This window comes from Thamnophis elegans, chromosome 3 (assembly GCF_009769535.1).
Source record: "Thamnophis elegans isolate rThaEle1 chromosome 3, rThaEle1.pri, whole genome shotgun sequence".
NCBI lineage: Eukaryota > Metazoa > Chordata > Lepidosauria > Squamata > Colubridae > Thamnophis > Thamnophis elegans.
In genome coordinates this window covers 16,334,850-16,356,591 of record NC_045543.1, presented here as the reverse complement: position 1 = coordinate 16,356,591, position 21,742 = coordinate 16,334,850, and the positions used below count along the sequence as shown (strand labels likewise).

Here is a 21,742-nt window from a genome sequence, read left to right as displayed (position 1 = left end):
GGATGAATCTTATTGCCAACAGCTGCTCAGGACCAAGGTCACTATGTAGACTTGACCATTGTGGTGATGAAAGAAATGTCCTTCTGAATTCAGCTCCAAGTGGGGAAAAAGACACTAGAGACGTGGAGGCTGCTTGGAAAGATGGTTTATTGTTGGACAGGGCCACATGGCTTGAGCCCTGAACAGAAAAGGTGATCACATGCTTCAATGTTGGTGGAGAAGAAGAGAAGGCTGAAGGAGGAGCTTGCTAGGCTTTTTATAACCTGTTTAGTCCCACCTCTCTGTTTCCTGTTCCTATGTAAGAAATGTATTCTGATTGATTGTCAGACTCCCATGGGGCCTTGCAGGGGCAACTCTCTAGGCTGTGTTTTGAATCCAGGTATGGATGAGTTCTCAGAGGCCATGTGGTCAGTTGAGTAAAGAGCCAATATTATCATGCCTTTACTCCCATCCCTCCTGGGGCTGCAGTGGAGAAGTCTTTATTATGTAAAAGGGACTAGCCTGGCCTTCTCAATGGCCCATTAACAGTGGGGATGGGCAGGAAGCTACAGGCAACTATTCTGTCTTTTAAAACATGTTTCTTTCTTTTCATAGCCAGAGAAATCTTCTGCCTTTTCAATATTTCCTAGGAAATCTCATTTTTCTGGGAGAGGGCTGGATGATAACTTCCCACAGTGGTTTGTAAAACTATGGCCTATGACAGTAATCAGTAACCTGGAGTCCAATTCTATTTTCCAGATCTCCCAAATTCCACTGCTGAAAATTAGACTTTGGCAACATGATTTTTCTTCACTTTCATTTACATAGGCCTAAAATAGTGAACTGAGCCTAGTGCAGGCTTAAAACATTTTAATTTGGTAGCTAAAGCACTCTCCCCACAGCAATGAACAAAAAATGATTAATAATTTTAATTAAATCAGTGTCATGACTTTGGAGGCCAGTCATTTATTTTAAGTATGTGCCTTAGTCCCCCAAAAGGTTACTGCCCCTTGGTTTATTTCTTTGTATGCTGCAGGAACACAACTATTTGAAACTATGCATATGTGGTTACTGTGGTCAACCTCAAGCAGTAATCTATTCAAAAATTAACATTAGCATTCAAAAATTCCTAGAATAAGTGCCATTAAATTAACAGAAACTCACTTCTGAGGCAATGTACATGGGGTTTATGTCAATCATTTATTTCAGTATAATAAATACTAAAAACCCAATCCGCTTTCAACAATATAGAGCCATACCCATTAATTAATTACAGCACTTTAAATAAGATTGGAAGGGTTTTCAGGCAGACGTTTCCTTTTATTACTATTCAAAAATATTTATGGCTTTTCTCTCTTTCTCATTGATGGAAAAACTTTGTAGAATATAAATTAAAAACAGCAACATTTCGATTTCCTACATATGTCAGTTTAAGAAGCAGAACGGTTCTATAGTAATAGCCTCACATTATTATACATTATTATAAGCCTGAATTAGTCCATGCTATGGCAGGATAAAAGCTTTTCTTCATTGAAGTGTATAGGTTTGTCTAGTTATCTGGGCTATGTCTGATTTGGTTATTGAGTCTGTTTCTATTGAATCCTACTACTTGAAAGTTGCATTCATCTCCATCCTGGCAGCTTAGGGCCTCTCAGGAGGAGATATTTAGTTATGTCAAGAGGTAGTAAATGTCCCCTTTTAGGATGGAGTGGTTCCCCCTGTCTTTAGGGAAAGTAGGTGAGAAGGCGGTAGGCCTACAACTTCAAATGACTCTGTAGTAAGTATATTATCTGGACCCATAGCAGTCAGAATTCAAGCTGGGATATAGCACAGAGATAGCATTAATCACACTTTTGGATGACCTCCGAAGAGCTCAGTCAGTGGTGGGTTTCAAAAATTGTTCGAACCTACTCTGTGGGTGTGGCCTCCTTTGTGGGAGTGGCTTGCCACCCATGTGACCGGATGGGAGTGGCTTGCCGCCCATGTGACCGGATATGAAGATGCCGACGACACTTGTCAGAACCACCTTAAATTACCTCACACACAGCACTGGCATGCATAAGAATATGATGTAAACTTGTTTTTTAAAAGGCATCTTTGGTTTGCGTTAAAACAACTTCAACACACGCAATGTTCTGATTGCTCCACAAATGCAGTAGTCATCCTTAGCTTTCACAGAGGCACTGAGTTTTATAAATATGAGCATGATAGTGTAGAATAATCATATCCAAGGACCAGTGGTGGGTTTCAAAAAAATTTGGAACCTCTTCTGTAGGTGTGGCCTGCTTTCCGGGTCCACTGGTGGAACCTCTTCTAACTGGTTCGGTAGATTTGATGAACCGGTTCTACCGAATAGGTGCGAACTGGTAGGAACCCACCTCTGAGCTCAGTTCAGAGGAGTGTACCTGTCTTGGCCATTCTTGATCTGTCAGTGGCTTTATAATTGATTCTGGGCCAGCTGAGGGGACTGGGAGCGGGAGACACTGACTTCTTCCATTGTTGCTTCCAGTTGGTGTTTGGGGAGTGGGGAGAGATTCAGCCTCAGCCTTCTGCTAAAATTGTACATCTCTGCCCGAGGCCATCCAGATGATGCCGTCAAAGTCCTTTCTCAGTGCCTGGAAGTCTTGCATTTCAAGATAGGGTTGAACTGTGTAGAGGGAGTAGGGAATGAACTTGAAGATTTACCAAGATTTATTAAGATAAATGGGACTTGGATCTGGGCCAAGAAACTGGCTTGAGAAAACTTTATTACATGAACATAAATGACTAAGAGAATCTTAAACCTGAATCTCTCACTTCTAGTCCAACATCTTAATCTGTACACCACACTGACTTTCAGAAGTGTTACAGCAACGTATAGAATTCTGGCCTTTATTTTTCATGTTCTGTCTTTTTTCTTCTCCCTTCATATCCTCTTTTTCCAGTGAAAGGACAAAAACTCAGATTCTCGTCTTTCTGCATATTGAAGCACCTATGTCATTTAAGAATGTTTTCTAAAATTTCCAGAGTTTGTGCCCTTTATTGTCAGTAGAGGGAGCTGAAAGTATTTCTAATAAAACATTTGTCTTTTTTTTTTGTTCTACATATAAATTTATATTTGTTGACAGGGCAGGGAGGGAAGAAGATAGGGAAGCATGCACACTATCTCTACAGAAGAAGCAAAACTCATGCATGTTCAGTTGCTCAAGCACTTGAATGCATCAAACCATGACAAATAGGGTAAGATTTTTTTCATTTACACCCTTCTACCACATTTGCATATGTTCATTTTCAGTTTGTTTTATCTTTAATTGAAAAAAAAAAAGCTCTCAGGTAGATTTATAGTACTTGTTTTTACAGCCTGTGAATATTTGTTTATACAATTTGAGGGAATGAGCTAGTTTGACTTAATGGTTAGGACACCAGACTAAAAAACAGGAGATTGTGAATTAAAGCCACACTTTAGCCATGAAAGCCAACTGGGTGACCTTCAGACAGTCACTGACTCTCAGCCTAATCCAACTCATAGAAGAGTTGTTGTGGGGAAAATAGAAGGAGGGATGTGTGTTGGTTATGTTCACCACCTTGAATTATTTGTAAAAATAATAAAGGCAGATATAAATAAATAAAATCTGATATTTAATCACTTTTTAAAAAATAAATGTATTTTTGTCATCACATTGTAGCATCTTCCCTTGGTTATAGCAATTTTGAGGCTCTGCTCTATATTCTTTTTTTATTGAAAATTTTAAAAGCTTTTACAAATATTTACCTCCCCTCCCCCACCCTCCCCACCCGACCCCCCCCCAACCTCCCCCCCCCCGACTTCCCAGAACAAATACAGGGTATAAATCTTTAACAAAGATGTTCTAAAATAAACTTAAAGAAAGTTAGTATCATCTTTCATTTGAGCGTTAACTCCTCTTTTGTTAGGCTAACTCTAAACAGATTATATCATTCCTCACTTTTTCAGTCATAAACTATCTGGAATTTCTTAGTCCCGTATTTATTTTGAATATAGTCAATCCATCTTCTCCACTCCAGTTTATATTTCTCATTTGAGTGGTCCTTGAGATATGCTGATATTTTAGCCATCTCTAAGTCGCTCTATATTCTTCAATGGTCCAACTTTTCTACACTCCTATATAAAAGTAAGGGGGGGAGCACAATTTATAGTGGGTGGTGCTTAGAGAAATGCCAGGAGAAAAGTGACTGCACTTTGTAGTAAGGGGTTTGGTCTGATTTCATTAAAGTCCCTATCTTATTACCTCAGGATATGCATTGTGGACTGGAATTTGCACTGGTGAGGACAGAATTAAGTTGTTTTAGTGTTCTGTCCACCTCAAGATATTTCTGAAGCAGTTGGGACTGCCTAACATATCAATGGGCTTAGGTACAGCCTGTCAGCGTGTTATCATTTGAAAGATCTCCCTGAAAGGACAGATATTGTCTGTGTCCAGGCTGTGAAATCCTGGACTCCCATGTACATGTGTATTGAATGTGGAGTCAACATTTAGGAGTAGCTGGAAAGTAGCTGGAAACATTTAGGAGTAGCAGGAAAGCCACAAGAATTCATGTTTACCATAAGCCCTCTTAATTAATTCATAGCATCGTCCTATATATGTTTACTATGTTAAGGAGGGTTTCCTCTGATAAGTGTGCAGTATAATGAATGCCTAAAGTAAATATTGCTGTAGGCAATCCCATATTTACAATCTGGGAGATTAACACCAGTAAATTGCTGTACAGATCCATTTTCTAAATTTGCAGAAACATCCAGTGTCTATTTTTATTATTCACTGATTTGAAACAGATGCTGATCCACACTTTAACGCTTCTATCCAGCTAAATATTTCTGTTCTCAATAATAAGCCAAGTTACTGAATTGGGGTGGGGTTTGGTTAATAAACAATGTTTATTGCATCCAATTTCTATCCAAGCTGAGAGCTGCTGAAGTTTTGTTTGCCATGCAGCTGCTAAAACAAGGGATTGTTTAGCCATTGGCCAAGTTGTTGGCAGGATGGAAGAAATAAGGAAAATAAAAAAGACAAAAGAGACAAAGAAAAGATATTAGTGTATGTAATTAATTTTCACATACTATTTAAACAGTCAAATCAGCTGCATTCAATTCTACAGCATTAATGGCTAACAAACTAGGCCACATTTCAAAAGGTAGAGAGAGAATTTTCCTAATTTGCTTTCCTCTTGTGTTTTGTTATTCTTTCTTCTTCTTCTTGTCCTTCTTGTTGCTGCATAGATTTAGTGGAATCAATTACTAACATGAAGGCTCCTATTTATTTTACACAGTGGCTGATTTCCCCAAAAGTGGGCTTGGGCCTGGTTGGTACTGAATGGGAAACCACTAAAAATTCTAGGACTGTAGGTCAGATTTAGGAATTAAAAAAAAAACTTGGAAGAAGATAGTGGCAAATCACTTACGTATTTCTGCAAGAAAATTGCATGTGTATTTCCATGTAATGATCTGGTTTGGTGCTCAAAATAAGAATTTTTACCTTATTTTGTATGCTTGCTTTGGCTTCCATGTGAGCTGTGGTTCAACGTATCTGGAAGGTATGAAATTAATTGCTGGAATAAAAGTAATTTGAACAAAACAAAGTTGAAGAACTAAGAAAACAGAAACCACTGTATCTTCTCAACAGAATGAGAACTTAAGTCTGTTAGATCAGCATTGCAATGGTTGGGGATGATAGGCCTTACAGTTCATCAATATCTGGCAACCACATTTTTGCTAATCATGTTATATGCAAATCACAGCTCAATGGAGTTGGAGTGGCCTTTAGGATTTTACCAAAGTGCTGAGAAAACACATATTATTAAATGCCTTGGATTTGTTTCCAAAAAAATATTTTCTGTTCAGGAGTATGTATGTAACATCTGCCTGCAACTTTTTAAAACAGCAGCCCTTTTCCTAAGATCATGCAGCTACCTGCTGCTGATTTTGAGAAAAGACATACGCTAGCCCCCAAAGTACTTTTGGGGAGAATTAAAGTATTGCCTAGCTTTAATGAGGAGTATCATTGAAGTCCAATGCTCAACCTCTTTCTAGTGTGGAATAGTGTTATGCAGCAAGGAAGGGAGCAAGAGAGAGTGTCAAAACTAACAAAATAGTGGATGTGTCATCCAGATCCAAGGCCTGCTCCTTTTGTATGTGCAGGAACGTCAAAAGTGTGATCAAAGAAGTAGGGCTTGAATTGTGACTCCCTACCTGGCTTGCTTATTTATTTATTTATTTATTTATTTATTTATTTATTTATTTATTTGTCTCATCAAGCATGAATTAGATAACAGATATATGTATAAACGTGATGATGAATGCATGAAATGGATACAAATACAAGGGAATATTAGGACAGGGATGGTAGGCACTCTGGTGCGTTTATGCATACCCCTTAAAGACTTCTTAGGAATGGGGTGAGGTCGACAGTAGACAGTCTAAAGTTAAAGTTTTGGGGATTTGGGGAAGAAACCACATTGTCAGGTAGTGCATTCCAGGCATTGACCACTCTGCTGCTGAAATCATATTTTCTGCAATCAAGTTTGGAGCGGTTTACCATACGTTTGTGTTGTGACTCAGCAGACGTCTCCTGTGAGTCTTTTCGGGATGCAAGATTAACAATGCAGCTGGGGCTCGTTAGTGGCATCTTCTGGTGATAAAAGGACGGATGGTGCCACACCCTGGTTGCAGGAGTCAACGTTCAACGTTCATTGATCATCGGTCATGGTTTGTTTGTGAGAGACACTTGGAGAAGTGATTTGCTTTCTGTAACCCTGATTCAAGGAGACACTTGGAGAAGTGCATTGCTTTGTAAGAGTTTTGTTTTGCATTCTGTTATCTTGTCAGAGACTTTATTTATGTTTATTTTTGGGCTCGCAGCCAGTCAGAGCCGAGGACTGATAAAGTTCTTTCAAGTTGGTCTGCCTGTGGTCTGTTAACGAGCGAAGGAGGGGGGACTGAACACGTTTGTATCTATTGTGAGCTCATGTGTTGTTGCTGAAGTATTCATTGACAGGTAGGACATTGTAGCATATATTTTATGTACTACGCTTAGGTTGGATCGGAGATGACGAAGTTCTAAGTTATCTAAGACCAAAATTTCAAGTCTGGTGGCATAAGGTATTCTGTTGCGAGTAGAGGAGTGGAGGACTCTCCTCGTGAAATATCTCTGGACTCGTTCGATTGTATTTATATCTGATATGCAGTGTGGGTTCCAGACAGATGAGCTGTATTCAAGAATTGGTCTAGCAAAAGTTTTGCAGTTCAATATTACCGGAAAAGAAGCCATGCAGGATTAGGTTAACAGCTCTTAATGCCTTTTTGGCAATGCTGTTACAGTGACCTTTGGCACTTAGATCATTTGAGATGAGTACTCTGAGATCCTTGACAGAGGATCTGCGAGGTCATATTCGCCCAGGTTGTATTTTGTGTTTTGATTATTTTTTTGCCAATGTGTAAGACAGAGATTTGGAGTTGTCAATTGTTTGACCATTGTGACAACTAGTCAAGGTATTTTTGTAGGGTAGCAGCATTGTCAATGGTATTGAATATTTTTACATCATCAGCGAAGAGGACACAGTTGCTAATAATATGATCACAAAGGTCATTTATGTAAAGTATAAAGAGTGTGGGTCATAAAATGCTACCGTGTTTCCTATTTTGACTACTTATTGCCTGTTTGATAGGAACGGAACTATCCACTTATGCAGGGAACCGGAGATGCCATAGGATTTTAGTTTGTGAAGTACTTTGTTGTGCACCACTGAATCAAAGGCTTTACAGAAGTCTATATAAATTGTGTCTATTGCTTTGCCCTGGTCGAGTTGTGAAGATGTTTTTGCAGTGTAAGAGTTGCAGATTGCAGGACAATTTTTTCCTGAAGCCAAACTGTTTGTTAGAGAGTAGGTTGTTTGTCTCTAAGTAGAGGGCAATGGATTGATTTATAATTGATTCCATGACTTTGCAGATGACGCAACATAATGAGATTGGTCTGTAATTTTCAACTAGGTTGGGATCACCTTTTTTTAAAGATAGGGATGACCGCGGCTATTGACCATAAATTAGGCAAGGAGCTGGTTCTGAAGGATATTTCATAGATTATGTTAAGAGGTTCTGCTATGGTGGTTGAGAGCTTTTTAAAGAAGTAAGAACATAATCCCTCAGGGCCAATAGATAGAGATGGTTTTAGGTTGCGTAGCCCCTTTTCAATGGCATCTTCTGTAAAATTGACATGTAGTAATTGGTTGTGGTAAGAAATGTGGGGCATGAGCCATTGCTGTTTACGAAGACTGAACCGAAGAATGTGTTGAAGAGGTTGGCCTTAACAGTTTCATCATTACAGTCTTTTCCGTTTGGCCCTTTTAGTGGTGGAATGGATTTTGAGTCTTTAAGTTAATGGTTTACAAATTTATAGACAGCATGGATGGATTTTGTGCGTAGTAGGTTTTTCTCTTGTTTGCTGTGATAACTGATGCACTCTGCCTTTATCTGTTGCCATAGGGTTTTATAGCGACTGTTGAAGTTAGCTACATATCCAATTTTGTTTTTGCGCCAAAGAGGTTTTTTTTTTTAATACTAAAGCTTCCTTATTGTTATTGGTAATTTGTTTTCCTGGTATTGGTGGTTATTAGTGGTACATATAGTTTGATTATTTTTAATGTATTGTTTTATATATAGTTTGATGATCTTGCTACTTTTGATATTTCTGCAATATTGCACACTGTGCAGACCAGTGGTGGGATTCAAATAATTTAACAACCGGTTCTCTGTTCTAATGACCAGCTCGGTAGGTGGGGCTTTGTAGTTATGTGACTCAGTGGGTGTGGCCCACTCAATGTCACTCATATTGATGGATGCTATGCCTTATCTGTTACAATGTAATAAGTGTTAACTGGAGAAGCAGTTTCTGTAAGCAGGGCAATAAAAATTAGGCTAAAAAAAAACACCAGAATGTTCCCTTCCTGCCTTCCTTACAGAATTAGCCCTGTAAAGTGGAAAAAACAAAATAAGATTTCTTCCAACAACCAGTTTTCCAAACTGCTTAGAAAGTTAACAACCGGTTCTCCCGGATAGCTGCGAACTGGCTGAATCCCACCACTGGTGCAGACATTACTGATATTACCTAGTTGGGTACTGAAATGTTGACAAGCAAGCAACCAAGCTCAGAAGTTAGGTTTTTATATTTGAAGTTAATTTGCTTAATTTTCTTCATAGCATTATTTGAAAGCTGTCATCTACCTTTTCTTATTTTTATTTTATAAATTCATGCTACGTGTTAGTATATGGTATTAATATTATTCTAAGTCTGTTTTCATGTAGAAGAGAGGGGTTGAGGGACAGGAAAGATTGGCTGGTTCAGACTATATATCACATGTAAAGTCCCTACTGATTGAACACATCATATTCTAAGCTAAAAATATACATATTTTAAACAGCGTGATTTGTGAACTTGGCCAATATATTCGCTTTGCACTCAAAACCACCGAGATCAGTGAAGCAACTGCCTTCTGAGAACTTTCTTGTTTATGAAATAGGCTGATGATAATATTACTTGTTAAAATTTCATCTTTTTTTTAAAGGAAGCACGTTTATATAATTTACATTGTTGCCAGAAGAATAGGTGCAAATGTTATTTGGTTTAAATGCTTTAAATGCTATTCAGAGTAAACTAATATTATTAGGTCGTTATTGTAATTAGCTGAGAAGTGTTTTACTCTGAATTTTGCCTGTTCCTGGAAAAGGGAGTAACTTTGGCAGGCACAATTTGAAGAGCTTTCGGAATTTCAAAATGGCTATCTTGGAAAAGAACAAAATGTTCTGAGTGTGTTATGATCACAATGTTTTGGGTCTAATCACAGAGTACATACTAGGTCTATTCCACTCATACTTTTTTTTCTGTTCAGATACAGTCTCTTCATTTTTGTAGGAACACAAAATGTGCGTGTTTTCTAAGATGTCATATAAAACTTTACCAAGGGAACCCATCAATGGCTGCAGTTATATGCTCATACTCAGTACAAATGTGGTTTGCATAATATCTGAAGTAGTCTATGGTTTCAGTGAAAATGTACAAAGCATTGGCAGAAATATAGATTTGCCTCATAGACAAGAAGGCTGCAATCATCTAACCACTTATCAGTGGGAAGTACTTACACACATAGGCTTGTGCTATAAGCTGTCAGATGAATGGATTCAATCAAGTAATTGTCCATATAATGAGTACTGTATACTATAGGGAAGCATAAGGGAGGTGCAGTGGAACCTACAGAATTCCTCATTGGCTATTGACCTGTGGTGGGGCAGTGATTAGAATGCAGCATTGCAGGCTAACTCTGCCAACTGCCAGCAATTTGATCCTGACCGGCTCAAGGTTGACTCAACCTTCCATCCTTCCGAGATCAGCAAAATGAGAACCCAGATTGTTGAGGGCAATAGGCTGGCTTTGTAAACCTCTTAGGATTGTAAAGCACTGGGAAGCGGTATAGAAGTAAGGGCTATTTGTAATGCTATTCATACATTGTGCTAAACCATAATGTGGTTTGTGAAGTTTTTGATTTCTGTAATGCGTGGACATTAACGATTGTATTTTGATTTTGTATTTGATTCTCAAGTAGATTTATTTTGCAGTAAAGTTTAATACACTAATGCTTAAAAATGGTATACCATATGCTTATTTTCATTTTGATTCCCTATAAACTTAGCACTGCATCAGTATATAAAAATGTTTCAGTTAGTCAACAGGTCCTCATACAACACTCAAGACATTCATGAGACCAAGAATAAACCTATGTCTTCTGAAAATGTTTCCTTGAAATTATGATTTGCCACTGGGCCTCTATTAATTCCAGAACTAACCTGAGAAATTAAAAATGACTGGACAATGTTTACTTGCAGGGTAGAATTGATGATCAAAATAATGAAGCCCCCTATATGTAAAATATCCCTCCAGTCTCATGAATGTCACGAGTGTTGCATGACCCAGTTCATCCCTCTTTTCATACAATGTTGGTTTTCCACTTTAATGGGATGGTTGTTTTTGCCCCTAGCAAAGCTAAATGAATAAAACAGGAAGCCCCAGACAAAATAAAGCTTGTAGGGAGAATAATAAACTATGACCTGTTGGTTTTCATGTTGCATTGGGCATATTCAGTGGTGTTTGAGGCATGATTAACATTTTGCATTTTGTGCAAATGCAACTTACTGATTGTTGATAGGAAGTTGAGCAATTGCCAGCCCAGAAATTATAGATATCAGGTGGTCAGCATCTCCAAGGCTTAGGTTCATGCACCCTCCCTAAATCACATTAAGGTTTACACTGAGTGCCATGTGTGAACACAAATATTTGGAGATCAGCTAAGCAACCAGTATGGCAACATATCAGAATGAAAGTCCCATTGCTGCTATAACAAATTAAAAAAAAGGGATTTGCTTTACTCCCTGTGTTCCTTTGGCTGTAATGCTTTATATCTCAATCACTTTGGAAGAGAATCAGATAGCAATACTGTCTGCCTATAAATCTATGGACTGCTGTAGCTGGAGATGATTTGAGTAGATGAATAAAAAGCGAGGTTGTCTTGCACACCAGATGAACTATAAATTAATCTGTGTCCTGTTAGAGAATCTCCAAGCAGAATCTGGCATCCAAATCTGCAGAGGATAATTTATGACAGCAAGCTTGGTTTCTATCTTAAACTACCCAAGAAATTTGAATTATAGGTATTCTGGAGAATGCTGGTGTCAAAGCAAATAGAAAAGACTTCCTGCATCTCTGCTGCCACCGGGTGGGAAGTGTGTAGGAAGTGCAAAATGTTAACGGCAAAGCACAGCAATAAAACCAAACCTAATAATACTTCCTTCTTTTTTTTAATACTGCAAATAAATAGAAAATAAAAGATGTAAAAATAAAAAAGAAATAAAACTGTGCCCAAAACACAGGCTTTAATTAGTTATCATCTAGAGCAGTGTTTCTCAACCTTGGTCACCTGAAGATGCATGGATTTCAACTCTCAGAATCCCCTGGCTGGGGAATTCTGGGAGTTGAAGTCCACGCATCTTCAGGTGGGCCAAGATGGAGAAGCACTGATCTAGAGAAACCAGGGGAAGAGAGAAAGCATGGGGCTAGCCCTCTCATTGTCAAAAAGGAAAGGGTTAGAAAATAATTTATTGTTGGATATTGTAATGCAAAATATCCCTGTCCTCCCCTTTCACCTCCCAGCTCTGTCAAATGAATATCCCAATGATTCAGCTGCTTCTGTTGGTGTTCCTGTTCCTTGGACCATTTTGTTCACCTGCACCACGACTCTCGGTATGTAGAAGCTGGATACATGTGATGAGTTTTCTACTAACACCAAGAAAAAAAATCCTGTAAAATTGCTGAATATTTGGAAATGGTCTCAATTCAAGGAGAGTTAGCTTTTTTTTGGTTTGGTCAACATCGAAGCCATTGCTGGGGATTATAATAGTCTAAACATTTACATTTAAATCTAGATATATAATGAACATACCTGTCGTTCACTTGTTGAATAATGAGCAATTCTCTGTTGTGGTTTATAAGACTTCAGCCCAGTGGTGGGTTTCAAAAATTTTTGGAACCTCTTCTCTAAGTGTGGCCTGCTTTCTGGGTCCACTGGTGGAACTTCTTCTAACCGGTCCGGTAGATTTGACGAACCGGTTCTACTGAATAGGTGCAAACTGGTAGGAACCCACCCCTGCTTCAGCCTGATCCCCTTTTCAATCATGCTGCCTTCAATATGAAAAAAATCCTACATGGTATGGGCCAGTGGTGGGATTCAGCCAGTTCGCACCTGTTCGGGAGAACCGGTTGGTAACTTTCTAAGTAGTTCAGAGAACCAATTGTTGGAAGAAATCTCCTTTTGTTTTTTGTTTTTTCCACTTTACAGGGCTAATCCTGTAAGGAAGGCAGGAAGGAAACATTCTAGTGTTGTTTCTAGCCTAATCTTCATTGCCCTGCTTACAGAAACTGCCTCTCCGGTTAACCCTTATTACATTGTAACAGCTAAGGCGAAGCGTCCATCGACTTGAGTGACCTTGAGTTGGCCACGCCCACCCAGACACATGTCCACCGTGCCCCACCTACCCAGATGGTCATTAGGGCAGAGAACCGGTTGTTAAATTATTTGAATCCCACCACTGGTATGGGCTAGCACACACACGTGTACACACACACACACACACACACACACAAACAATGGCCTAACCCTACTGGCATCCTATTGCTGAATAATCATAACTACCATAGATTGAACAAATATGCAATCAAGGCTGAGGATCATGTTAGGAATCTTTATCTTACTCTAAATGCAAAGTTAAAAATAGATGTGTTTTTCAGGAAAATATTTTTCCCCTTACTTTCAGAAAAAGGAGGAGTGCCTCTTAGAAAACAGCAAACTACAGAAGAAGTTGAAAATGCTTCAAGATTTATTCCAGTTATGTGAATTTCAGTTGAGAGACTTGCTGGGGAACAATTATCACAGAAGAAAAAGCAATGTTTTCTCTGCCAGGAAAGCAGTATCTCTGGATATGTTTTTCCCCACAACTAGTGGAAGTCTTTTAGTCTATGATCAAGGTACACTATGGGATACATCTGTCTTTCTTGAGAATTATCTTCTTAGGATAGCTGTTGTGTTCCACCACTCCAGTGATGGGTTTCCAAAAAATTTCGAACCTACTCTGTGGGTGTGGCCTCCTTTGTGGGAGTGGCTTGCCAGCCATGTGACCTGGTGGGAGTGGCTTGACGGCCATGTGTTTTCTTTCTCTCTCTCTCTCTGTCTCTCACTCTCTCTCTCTTTCCTTCCTTTTGTCTCTCTGTCTCTTTTTCCTTTTTCCTTTCATCTCTTTCTCACTTTTTCTTTCTTTCTTTCTTTCTTTCTTTCTTTCTTTCTTTCTTTCTCTTTCTCTCTCTGTGTGAGTCTGTGTGTGTGTGTGTGTGTGTGTGTGTCAGTGGTGGGTTTCAAAAATTTTTGGAACCTCCTCTGTAGGTGTGGCCTGCTTTCCAGGTCCACTGGTGGAACCTCTTCTAACCGGTTTGGTAGATTTGACGAACCGGTTCTACCGAATAGGTGCGAACTGGTAGGAACCCACCTCTGCACCACTCAGAACATAAAAATAGCCTTCTTTGGATTCTTCATTTTCAGGCATATTATGACAGTTAGAACAGTTAGTAGAACAACTTGCCTCCAGAAGTGTGAGTGCTCCAACACTGGAGGTTTTTAAGAAGAGACTGGACAGCCATTTCTCTGAAATGTATAGGGTTTCCTGCTTGAGCAGAGTGTTGGACCAGAAGACCTCCAAGGTTCCTTCCAACTATTATTCTATTATTTTATTATTCTGTTTCAAACATCATAAGAGCCATGTTTCCTGGAGAAGTGGGGATTTGTAGCCCAAAATGCCTCGAGGGCAATTAATTGGGGATGACTCTATTGATCAATGGGAACCCAAATGATTTGCAGCAAACATTAGAAAAATTGTATGATGCAGATGAGGCGTGTGGCTTTGGAAATTAATGTAACAAAGGCGTATATAGTTGTATTCACAAGGAAAATGGAGTATACAGTCATACCTCCCCTTCAAAACCTGTCAAATTTGATGCATTTTGAAACAGAAATCTTATCCTGGTACTCATCTTTCTCCTGATAGTTTGTTTGTTTGTTTGTTTGTTTGTTTGTTTATTTATTTATTTATTTATTTATTTATTTATTTATTTATCTATCTATCTATCTCGTGATAGTTGACATGCAAGGAAAAACTGGCTGATGTCTGGCTGCCTCATCACTCTCTATTTCTAAGCAGGGGGTTGGACTTGAAGCCCTCCAAGGTCCCTTCCAACTCTGTTATTCTATTCTATTCATCTAGCCAAAATAGAGGGTCATGTGGTAAGTCACACGGTTTTCTCAGTACCCATTAGTACTGAGTATTTGACGTGTCTTCCAGAACGAATTACTGATGAGGACCGAGGTATCACTGTATGACTGAAAAGTTTAATTTGTATGCATTGACAAATCATTTATTAAAAATGGGAAAATGAGAGATTTTAAGCAGTATAAATCTTGATAGAGAGGTGGCAAGCAGTACTATGTAATCTGTTGCAAGAAAAGAATGTTTGTTAAAGAAGCAAAAAAGCTTGTTATTAGAGTGAAATTCTGCCTATATTGTGTAGGAAGTTATCACCCAGCCCTCTCCCGGAAAAATGAAATATCCTAGGAAATATTGAAAAGGAAGAATATTTCTCTGGATGTGAAAAGAAAGAAACATGTTTTAAAAGACAGAATAGCTGCCTGTAGCTTCCTGCCCATCCCCACTTTGTCAATGGGCCATTAAGAAGGCCAAGCTAGTCCACTTTACATAATAAAGGCTTCTCCACTTCAGCTCCAGGGGGATGGGATTAAAGCATGATAATATTGGCCCCAACTGACCACATGGCATCTGAGAACTCAATTAAACCTGGATTCAAAACACAGCCTAGAGAGTTGCCCCTGCATGGCCCCATGAGAGTCTGACAATCAATCAGAATACATTTCTTACAAAGAAACAGGAAACAGAGAGATGGGACTGAACAGGTTATAAAAAGCCTAGCAAGCCCCTCCCTCAGCCCTTCTCTTCTTCTCCACCAACATTGAAGCATGTGATCCCCTTTTCTGTTCAGGGCTCAAGCCATGTGGTCCTGTCCACAAATAAACCATCTTTCCAAGCAGTGTCCAGTGTCTTTTCCCCCACTTGGAGCTGAACCCAGAAGGACATTTCTTTCAGCAGTTGTGAGAGTTGGGTAGGTCTTAAGAAACATAAAAGCAAGCTAAATACAATAGGAATGGATTGTTCAAGAAGTAAATGTGATGAAGCCAAATATAAGACCAAGAGTTGTTGGTGAATGAGTGTGGATCAGGTATAAAAGGGAGAGTGATCAATCTGAAAGAAGAATGTTGAGGTGGGTTTGATTGATAAAATGAATGAGGATCTAATAACTAAAGGAATACACTACAGACGAAACTCGAAAAATTAGAATATCTTGCAAAAGTTTTTTTATTTCAGTAATGCAACTTAAAAGGTGAAACTAATATATGAGATAGACTCATTACATGCAAAGCAAGATAGTTCAAGCTGTGATTTGTCATAATTGTGATGATTATGGTGTACAGCTCATGAAAACCCCAAATCCACAATCTCAGAAAATAAGAATATTACATGCAATCAATAAAACAAGGATTGTACATAGAACAATATTGGACCTCTGAAAAGTATAAGCATGCATATGTACTCAGTATTTGGTTTGGGTCCCTGTTGCCCCTGCCTTATGGAACATCCTGCACCCTGAGATAAGGCAGCCCCCACCCACTCTTCTGGTCCTCAGAAAAGCTTGGAGACCTAGTTCTGCCAGCTGGCAGGCGGATCTATGAGTGGTAGGCAACCCTGGGATGGGTGGTGGCTTGAGGGCACTTTCTCTGCCTTTTTGGACTTTGCTTTCAATTCTGTTTTTAATTCTGTTTCTAATATTGTCTTTTTATGTAGTTTTATGGCTTTTATTTATAAATCGCCCACTCAGAAAGTGAAAAGGGCAGTGTGTGTATTTTATAAATAAATCAATAAAATGGGAGGAGGGAGTCAGTACATATCATCTTCAGCTCTTCCAGAGAAAATGGGATATTAAATAAATGCATCCACGATTTAGATCTGTAGTAATATCCTATGAATTTGGGGCAATAAAGGAATTAAAGAAAAAGATACACTTTCCTGATCTGTGCCTGATTGCTGGATGTAGTTCCAACATTTGGAGCTATTGTTCTTCTTCTTCTTTGTTTAGATTGTGCAATGCTGTTTAACAGAGGAAAAAGAGAAAGTGGGTACTATAGAATTAAACCACGACCGGACAGAGAACCTTTCCTTGTGTACTGTGATATGTCAGATGGAGGCGGTTGGACGGTAATTCAACGGCGGTGCAACGGCAAAGAAAATTTCTACCGGTACGTTTTTGATAGTTGTAGTTAATAGCTCACCTAGACAGACTCTACGGTTTCTTGATGTGTCATCCCAAATTAAGAAATGCCCCCAGAAAGACAAAGATGTGCATAAAATTTGCAGACATTGTTTGCTATGAAACACACACACACTTAGAAAAATATATTTCAAAATGAAATGCAAGAATACATATCCCACATCTAGAATTAAGTCTTGTTCTCCGTTTTTCTCAAGGATTATGGGATTCAAACGCCAAATTGTGTTGCTTTATAGTTGCACGTTTATCTGAAGACCCGGCAAAGCTGATATTTTCTTTTGCAACATGGTAGTTCTACAGAATTTGTGGACCAACTATTTTCCGGTGGCAAAAATTCTTGTTTTAGTTCCTAGCTCTGTTGTGTCTCTCTGCCTGTACCATAGTGGTTGCAATACACTGTATGTGCTGTCCCTCCCACCTTCCTCTATTTCAGCTTCCATAGGAGCGAACAACTGTAGTTGGGGATTTTTAGCTATGTATTTGGTTACAAAAATGGCATTCTTTATTTTCACAATATTCAAGAAGGCTTTAAATGGAGAAGGCAGCTTTAGAATTAGAAATATTTTTTTTTCTCAGAGAAACTTCTTAGATTTTTTTTCCCAACAAGGCACAAACAAATGCAAACATTGTAAAGTAGAAATGTGGAAGGGGAGGCCCTAGAAATGGATTTTATTTTATTGAATACAAAGCATAGAAAGGATAATTTTGTTGTCCCTAAATCTCTGCAGTAGGTCAAGAGGGAGGATAATGGACAATATTTTTGGTGGTCTTATTTTTCAGCTATAGATGAACAGTGATTGTCTCATGGTGTTCTCTCTACTGTATGTTATCTCCACAGCTAATGATCAAGGAAATGATGATTAAAATTAAATCCAAACTTTTTTTGTGGGGAACTGGGAAATAGAAATGGTGGTGTTGTGGAAATACGTTCAGCCATCTTAGTTTCTGCCAGTCTTCAAGCATGAAGCACTGCTTTGAGGAGAAATGATGCTGTTCCTCAGTATACTGAAAAATGCCCATGAAAAAGAGACAGTGATGCAAAAGATAGGAAAGCAGCTCACTCCCTAATTTCTACAGGGCTGAGTTGGACGAAACTTTTCTTCTGGATTCAGCAGAAAAGTGGGGGAAAAGACATTGGAAGCATGGAGTCTGATTGGAAAGATGGTTTAATGAAGAAGGAAGATTTGCCTACAATTCAAGAATGGACATTGAAAGTCACAAATTCAGCCGAGATGGCTAAAATATCTGCATATCTTAAGGACTACTCAAACGAGAGATATAAACGAGACTGGAAAAAATGGATCGATTATACTCAAAATTAATATGGGATTAAGAAATTCCAGATAGCTTATGATTAAGATCAGGAATGATATAAATTGTTTAAAGTTAGCCTAGCAAGGAGGAGCTAAGTTCAATTTAAAGATGTTATCAATTTTCTATTCTTTTTTCAAATATATTTTAGACTGTTTTTGTTAAATATTTATACCGTGTATGGGTTCTGGGAAGTCAGTGGAGGGAAGGTTGGGAGGGTTGGGGGGGAGGGTGGGAGGGAGGGAAGTATATTAGGCTTGATGAGGGGTGTTAGATTTTAAAGTAATATGATTTTAAAGCACATGTATACTGTTTTCTCTTATTTTTTTAAAAAAACTAAGATATGTTAAGTATATTGATATGGAAGCATAAATACCATAAACATAGAATGGAGTTTGCTCAGAAGCTGAAATACACCAAGTGAATGAGAGGAAGCAGAGGAGAGAAGAAAGATAGGAAGAGAGGGATAGGAGAGAGGGTAAGGGGGGAAGATGAGGAGAATATGGAGGAGTGGAATGAGGAGAGAGGAGAAGGAGAAAGGAAGGGGAAGTAGAGTAGAAAAAGATGATGGAGGGAAGAAAGGAGGTAAGGAGCGGGAGGAGAGAGGCAGAAGAAAGTGGTGTATGGAGAGCAGAAGAGCTAATAATTGGTTATTATCTTTCTGGGAGTTGATGGCAAGAGGAACTGATATAATTATTACTTGATACAATATCATATTGGCTATGTAATAGTATACATGTGGTTATATGTTATGAAAATGGAAAATAAAAAAAGTATTTTGATAGAAAGATGGTTTAATGGTGGAGAGGACCACATGGTTTGAGATCCTGAACGGAAAAGGTGGATCACATGCTTCCAGATGTTGGGTGAAGAATTAAGAGAAATAAGAAGGGGCTTGCTGGGTTTTTTATACTCTCTATTCGGCCCCTCCTCTCTGTTTCCTGTTCCTGTGTAAGAAATGTATTCTGATTGGTTGTCAGACTTCCATGGGGCCACAGAGGCAACTCTCTAGGCTGTGTTTTAAGTCCAGGTTTGGTTGAGTTCCCAGATGCCATATGGTGAGTTTCTGTAGAAAGCTAATCCTACCTTTATTATGTAGCTCAGCCTTTAATGGTTCATTTACAAGGGAGGCAGGGGGCAGGAAATTGCAGGGAGCTACTTGGTCTTTAAAAACATATTTCCCCCTTTCCACAGCCAGGGAAATATAATATTCTGCCTTCTTAATATTTTCTTGGATATTTCATTTTTCTAGGAGAAGGGGGGGTTGCTAACTTCCTACAGCTGTTAACAACACAAACAATGTCTACTTTTGCTATGATTTCACATACATTAGAGCTGGACCAAAAATAATTTGACTTGGCTACTGAGCACCGGCAACAGTACGAAGTCAGGCAGGTCCAAATGCAAAGCTCTTTTACAGTGTTTCATACCGTAAATATGAAAAGAAAGGAAAAAGTGAGCCAGAGGAGAATGACCTTTGTTCCACCTCCTGTTAACTGAGAATATGGATTTTTTTTCTTGAACTTCTATGTCTGACTATCTCTTGCCATATAAGAGCGGGGGAAATATAACAATCCACTTATATTTGAGGCAGAGACGCGGTGGCTCAGTGGTTAAGATGCTGAGCGTGTCGATGAGAAAGGTCGGCAGTTCAGCAGTTCAAATCCCTAGCGCTGCGTAACAGAGTAAGCTCCTGTTACTTGTCCCAGCTTCTGCCAACCTAGCAGTTTGAAAGCACATAAACATGCAAGTAGAAAAATAGGAACCACCTTTGATGGGAAGCTAGCAGTGTTCCATGTGCCTTCATGAGAAAGGTCGGCAGTTCAGCGGTTCAAATCCCTAGTGCTGCATAACAGAGTGAGCTCCTGTTACTTGTCCCAGCTTCTGCCAACCTAGCAGTTTGAAAGCACATAAACATGCAAGTAGAAAAATAGGAACCACCTTTGATGGGAAGCTAACAGTGTTCCATGTGCCTTCTGCATTTAGTCATGCCGGCCACATGACCACAGAGATGTCTTCGGACAGTGCTGGCTCTTTGGCTTTGAAACGGAGATGAGCACCACCCCCTAGAGTTGGGAACAACTAGCACATATGTGCGAAGGGGAACCTTTACCTTTTTATTTGAGACTTGTACTTGAGAGCCAGTTTGTTCTAGTGGTTAAAGCACCAGGCTAGAAAGTGGGGGACCATGAGTTCTAGTTCCACTTTAGCCGTGAAAGCCAGCTAGGTCAGGGGTCTCCAACCTTAACAACTTTAAGACTTGTGGACTTCAATTCCCAGAGTTCCTCAGCCAGCTTCGCTCTTTGCAAAGGTTCGAAATCCCTGAGTCAGATAACCTTCAACCAGTCACTCACTCTCAACCCAACTCACCTCACAGGGTTGTTGTTATGGAGAAAGAGGCAAAGGAAAGTGTGTTGGTTTATATTCACCTGAATTGCTTGTAAAAATAATACAGCTGAGATATTAATTAATTAATAATTAATCAAACAAACAAAAAATAACACAACCCAATTGGAGGCTTACAAACATTTGGCTGGTAATCAGAGGGAATGGCCTGAATACATATGATAACTGCCATTTTTACAGCAAATCCTAAGTAATATTCCTAAAAAAATCTCATGTACACTGTCTTGAATTCTATCATGAATGTGATGTAAATGTAATAATCATTAAAATATTATAATCACATATTACTTAACACAAAGTTGTCTACTGAGGCTAATACGTGTACATTTCTTTGTTGCAGAGAGTGGCTTGATTACAAAGAAGGTTTTGGACAATTACAGGGCAAGGATGATGAATATTGGCTTGGTAATGACAAGATTTATGATCTTCTTTTCAATGGTAAGGATACCTACCAATTAATTTAAACACAGATAAATTAGCCCATTAGTGAATGCAGGACTTTAGATCTTCATTTCTCTTATAATAAATTCTGGAAGAGTCTACAAAGGATAAATTATGTATAGTAGTAGAAATATGTTTGGCCCCATAGTTTCTTCCCTCCCCACAAAATAGCAAGGAACACAGCGCTGGCGAATATCAATGACAGGTGAAAATTTAGGCATATTTAAGTGTGGAGTTGTTGAGAACAGGACTATGATGTATTCAGGGGTGGGCTTTAAAATTTTTAGCAAGGGGCTCTCTGCCCAGTTGCTGGGTGGGCATGGGCATGCTAGATGTGGTCTAGTCGGCCTCCTGCACCACAATGGGGGGGGGGTGTTTTTGCCTTCCCTGGGCTTTGGAGGCTTTCCTTGAGCCTGTGAGAGTGTGAAAATTGCCTCCCCAGGCTCTGGAGGCCAGAAATGGGCCTGTTTCCAGTCTTTCCGAAATTCTGGTAGGCCCGTTTTTTGCCCTCCCTGAGCCTCCATGCGCACCCTGCATCCAAAATGGGCCATGTGGAGACTCCTGGGAGGAGCAGGGCGGGGTGGGAGTGGCCAGCCAGGAGTGGG

General features: G+C 39.2%; 1 protein-coding gene across 1 annotated transcript in view; it reads left to right on the top strand.

Annotated features, from left to right (window-relative positions):
- The first annotated feature begins 3,113 nt into the window (after positions 1-3,113).
- The window catches only part of LOC116506549 (fibrinogen-like protein 1), a 26,511-nt gene continuing 7,882 nt past the window's right edge, over positions 3,114-21,742 (top strand). The window contains exons 1-5 of the mRNA XM_032214344.1: positions 3,114-3,198; positions 12,189-12,278; positions 13,349-13,559; positions 16,788-16,947; positions 21,037-21,134. Coding sequence (XP_032070235.1) covers positions 3,175-3,198; positions 12,189-12,278; positions 13,349-13,559; positions 16,788-16,947; positions 21,037-21,134 — 583 coding nt within the window. The 5' untranslated portion in view covers positions 3,114-3,174. The remainder of the gene's footprint in view (positions 3,199-12,188; positions 12,279-13,348; positions 13,560-16,787; positions 16,948-21,036; positions 21,135-21,742) is intronic.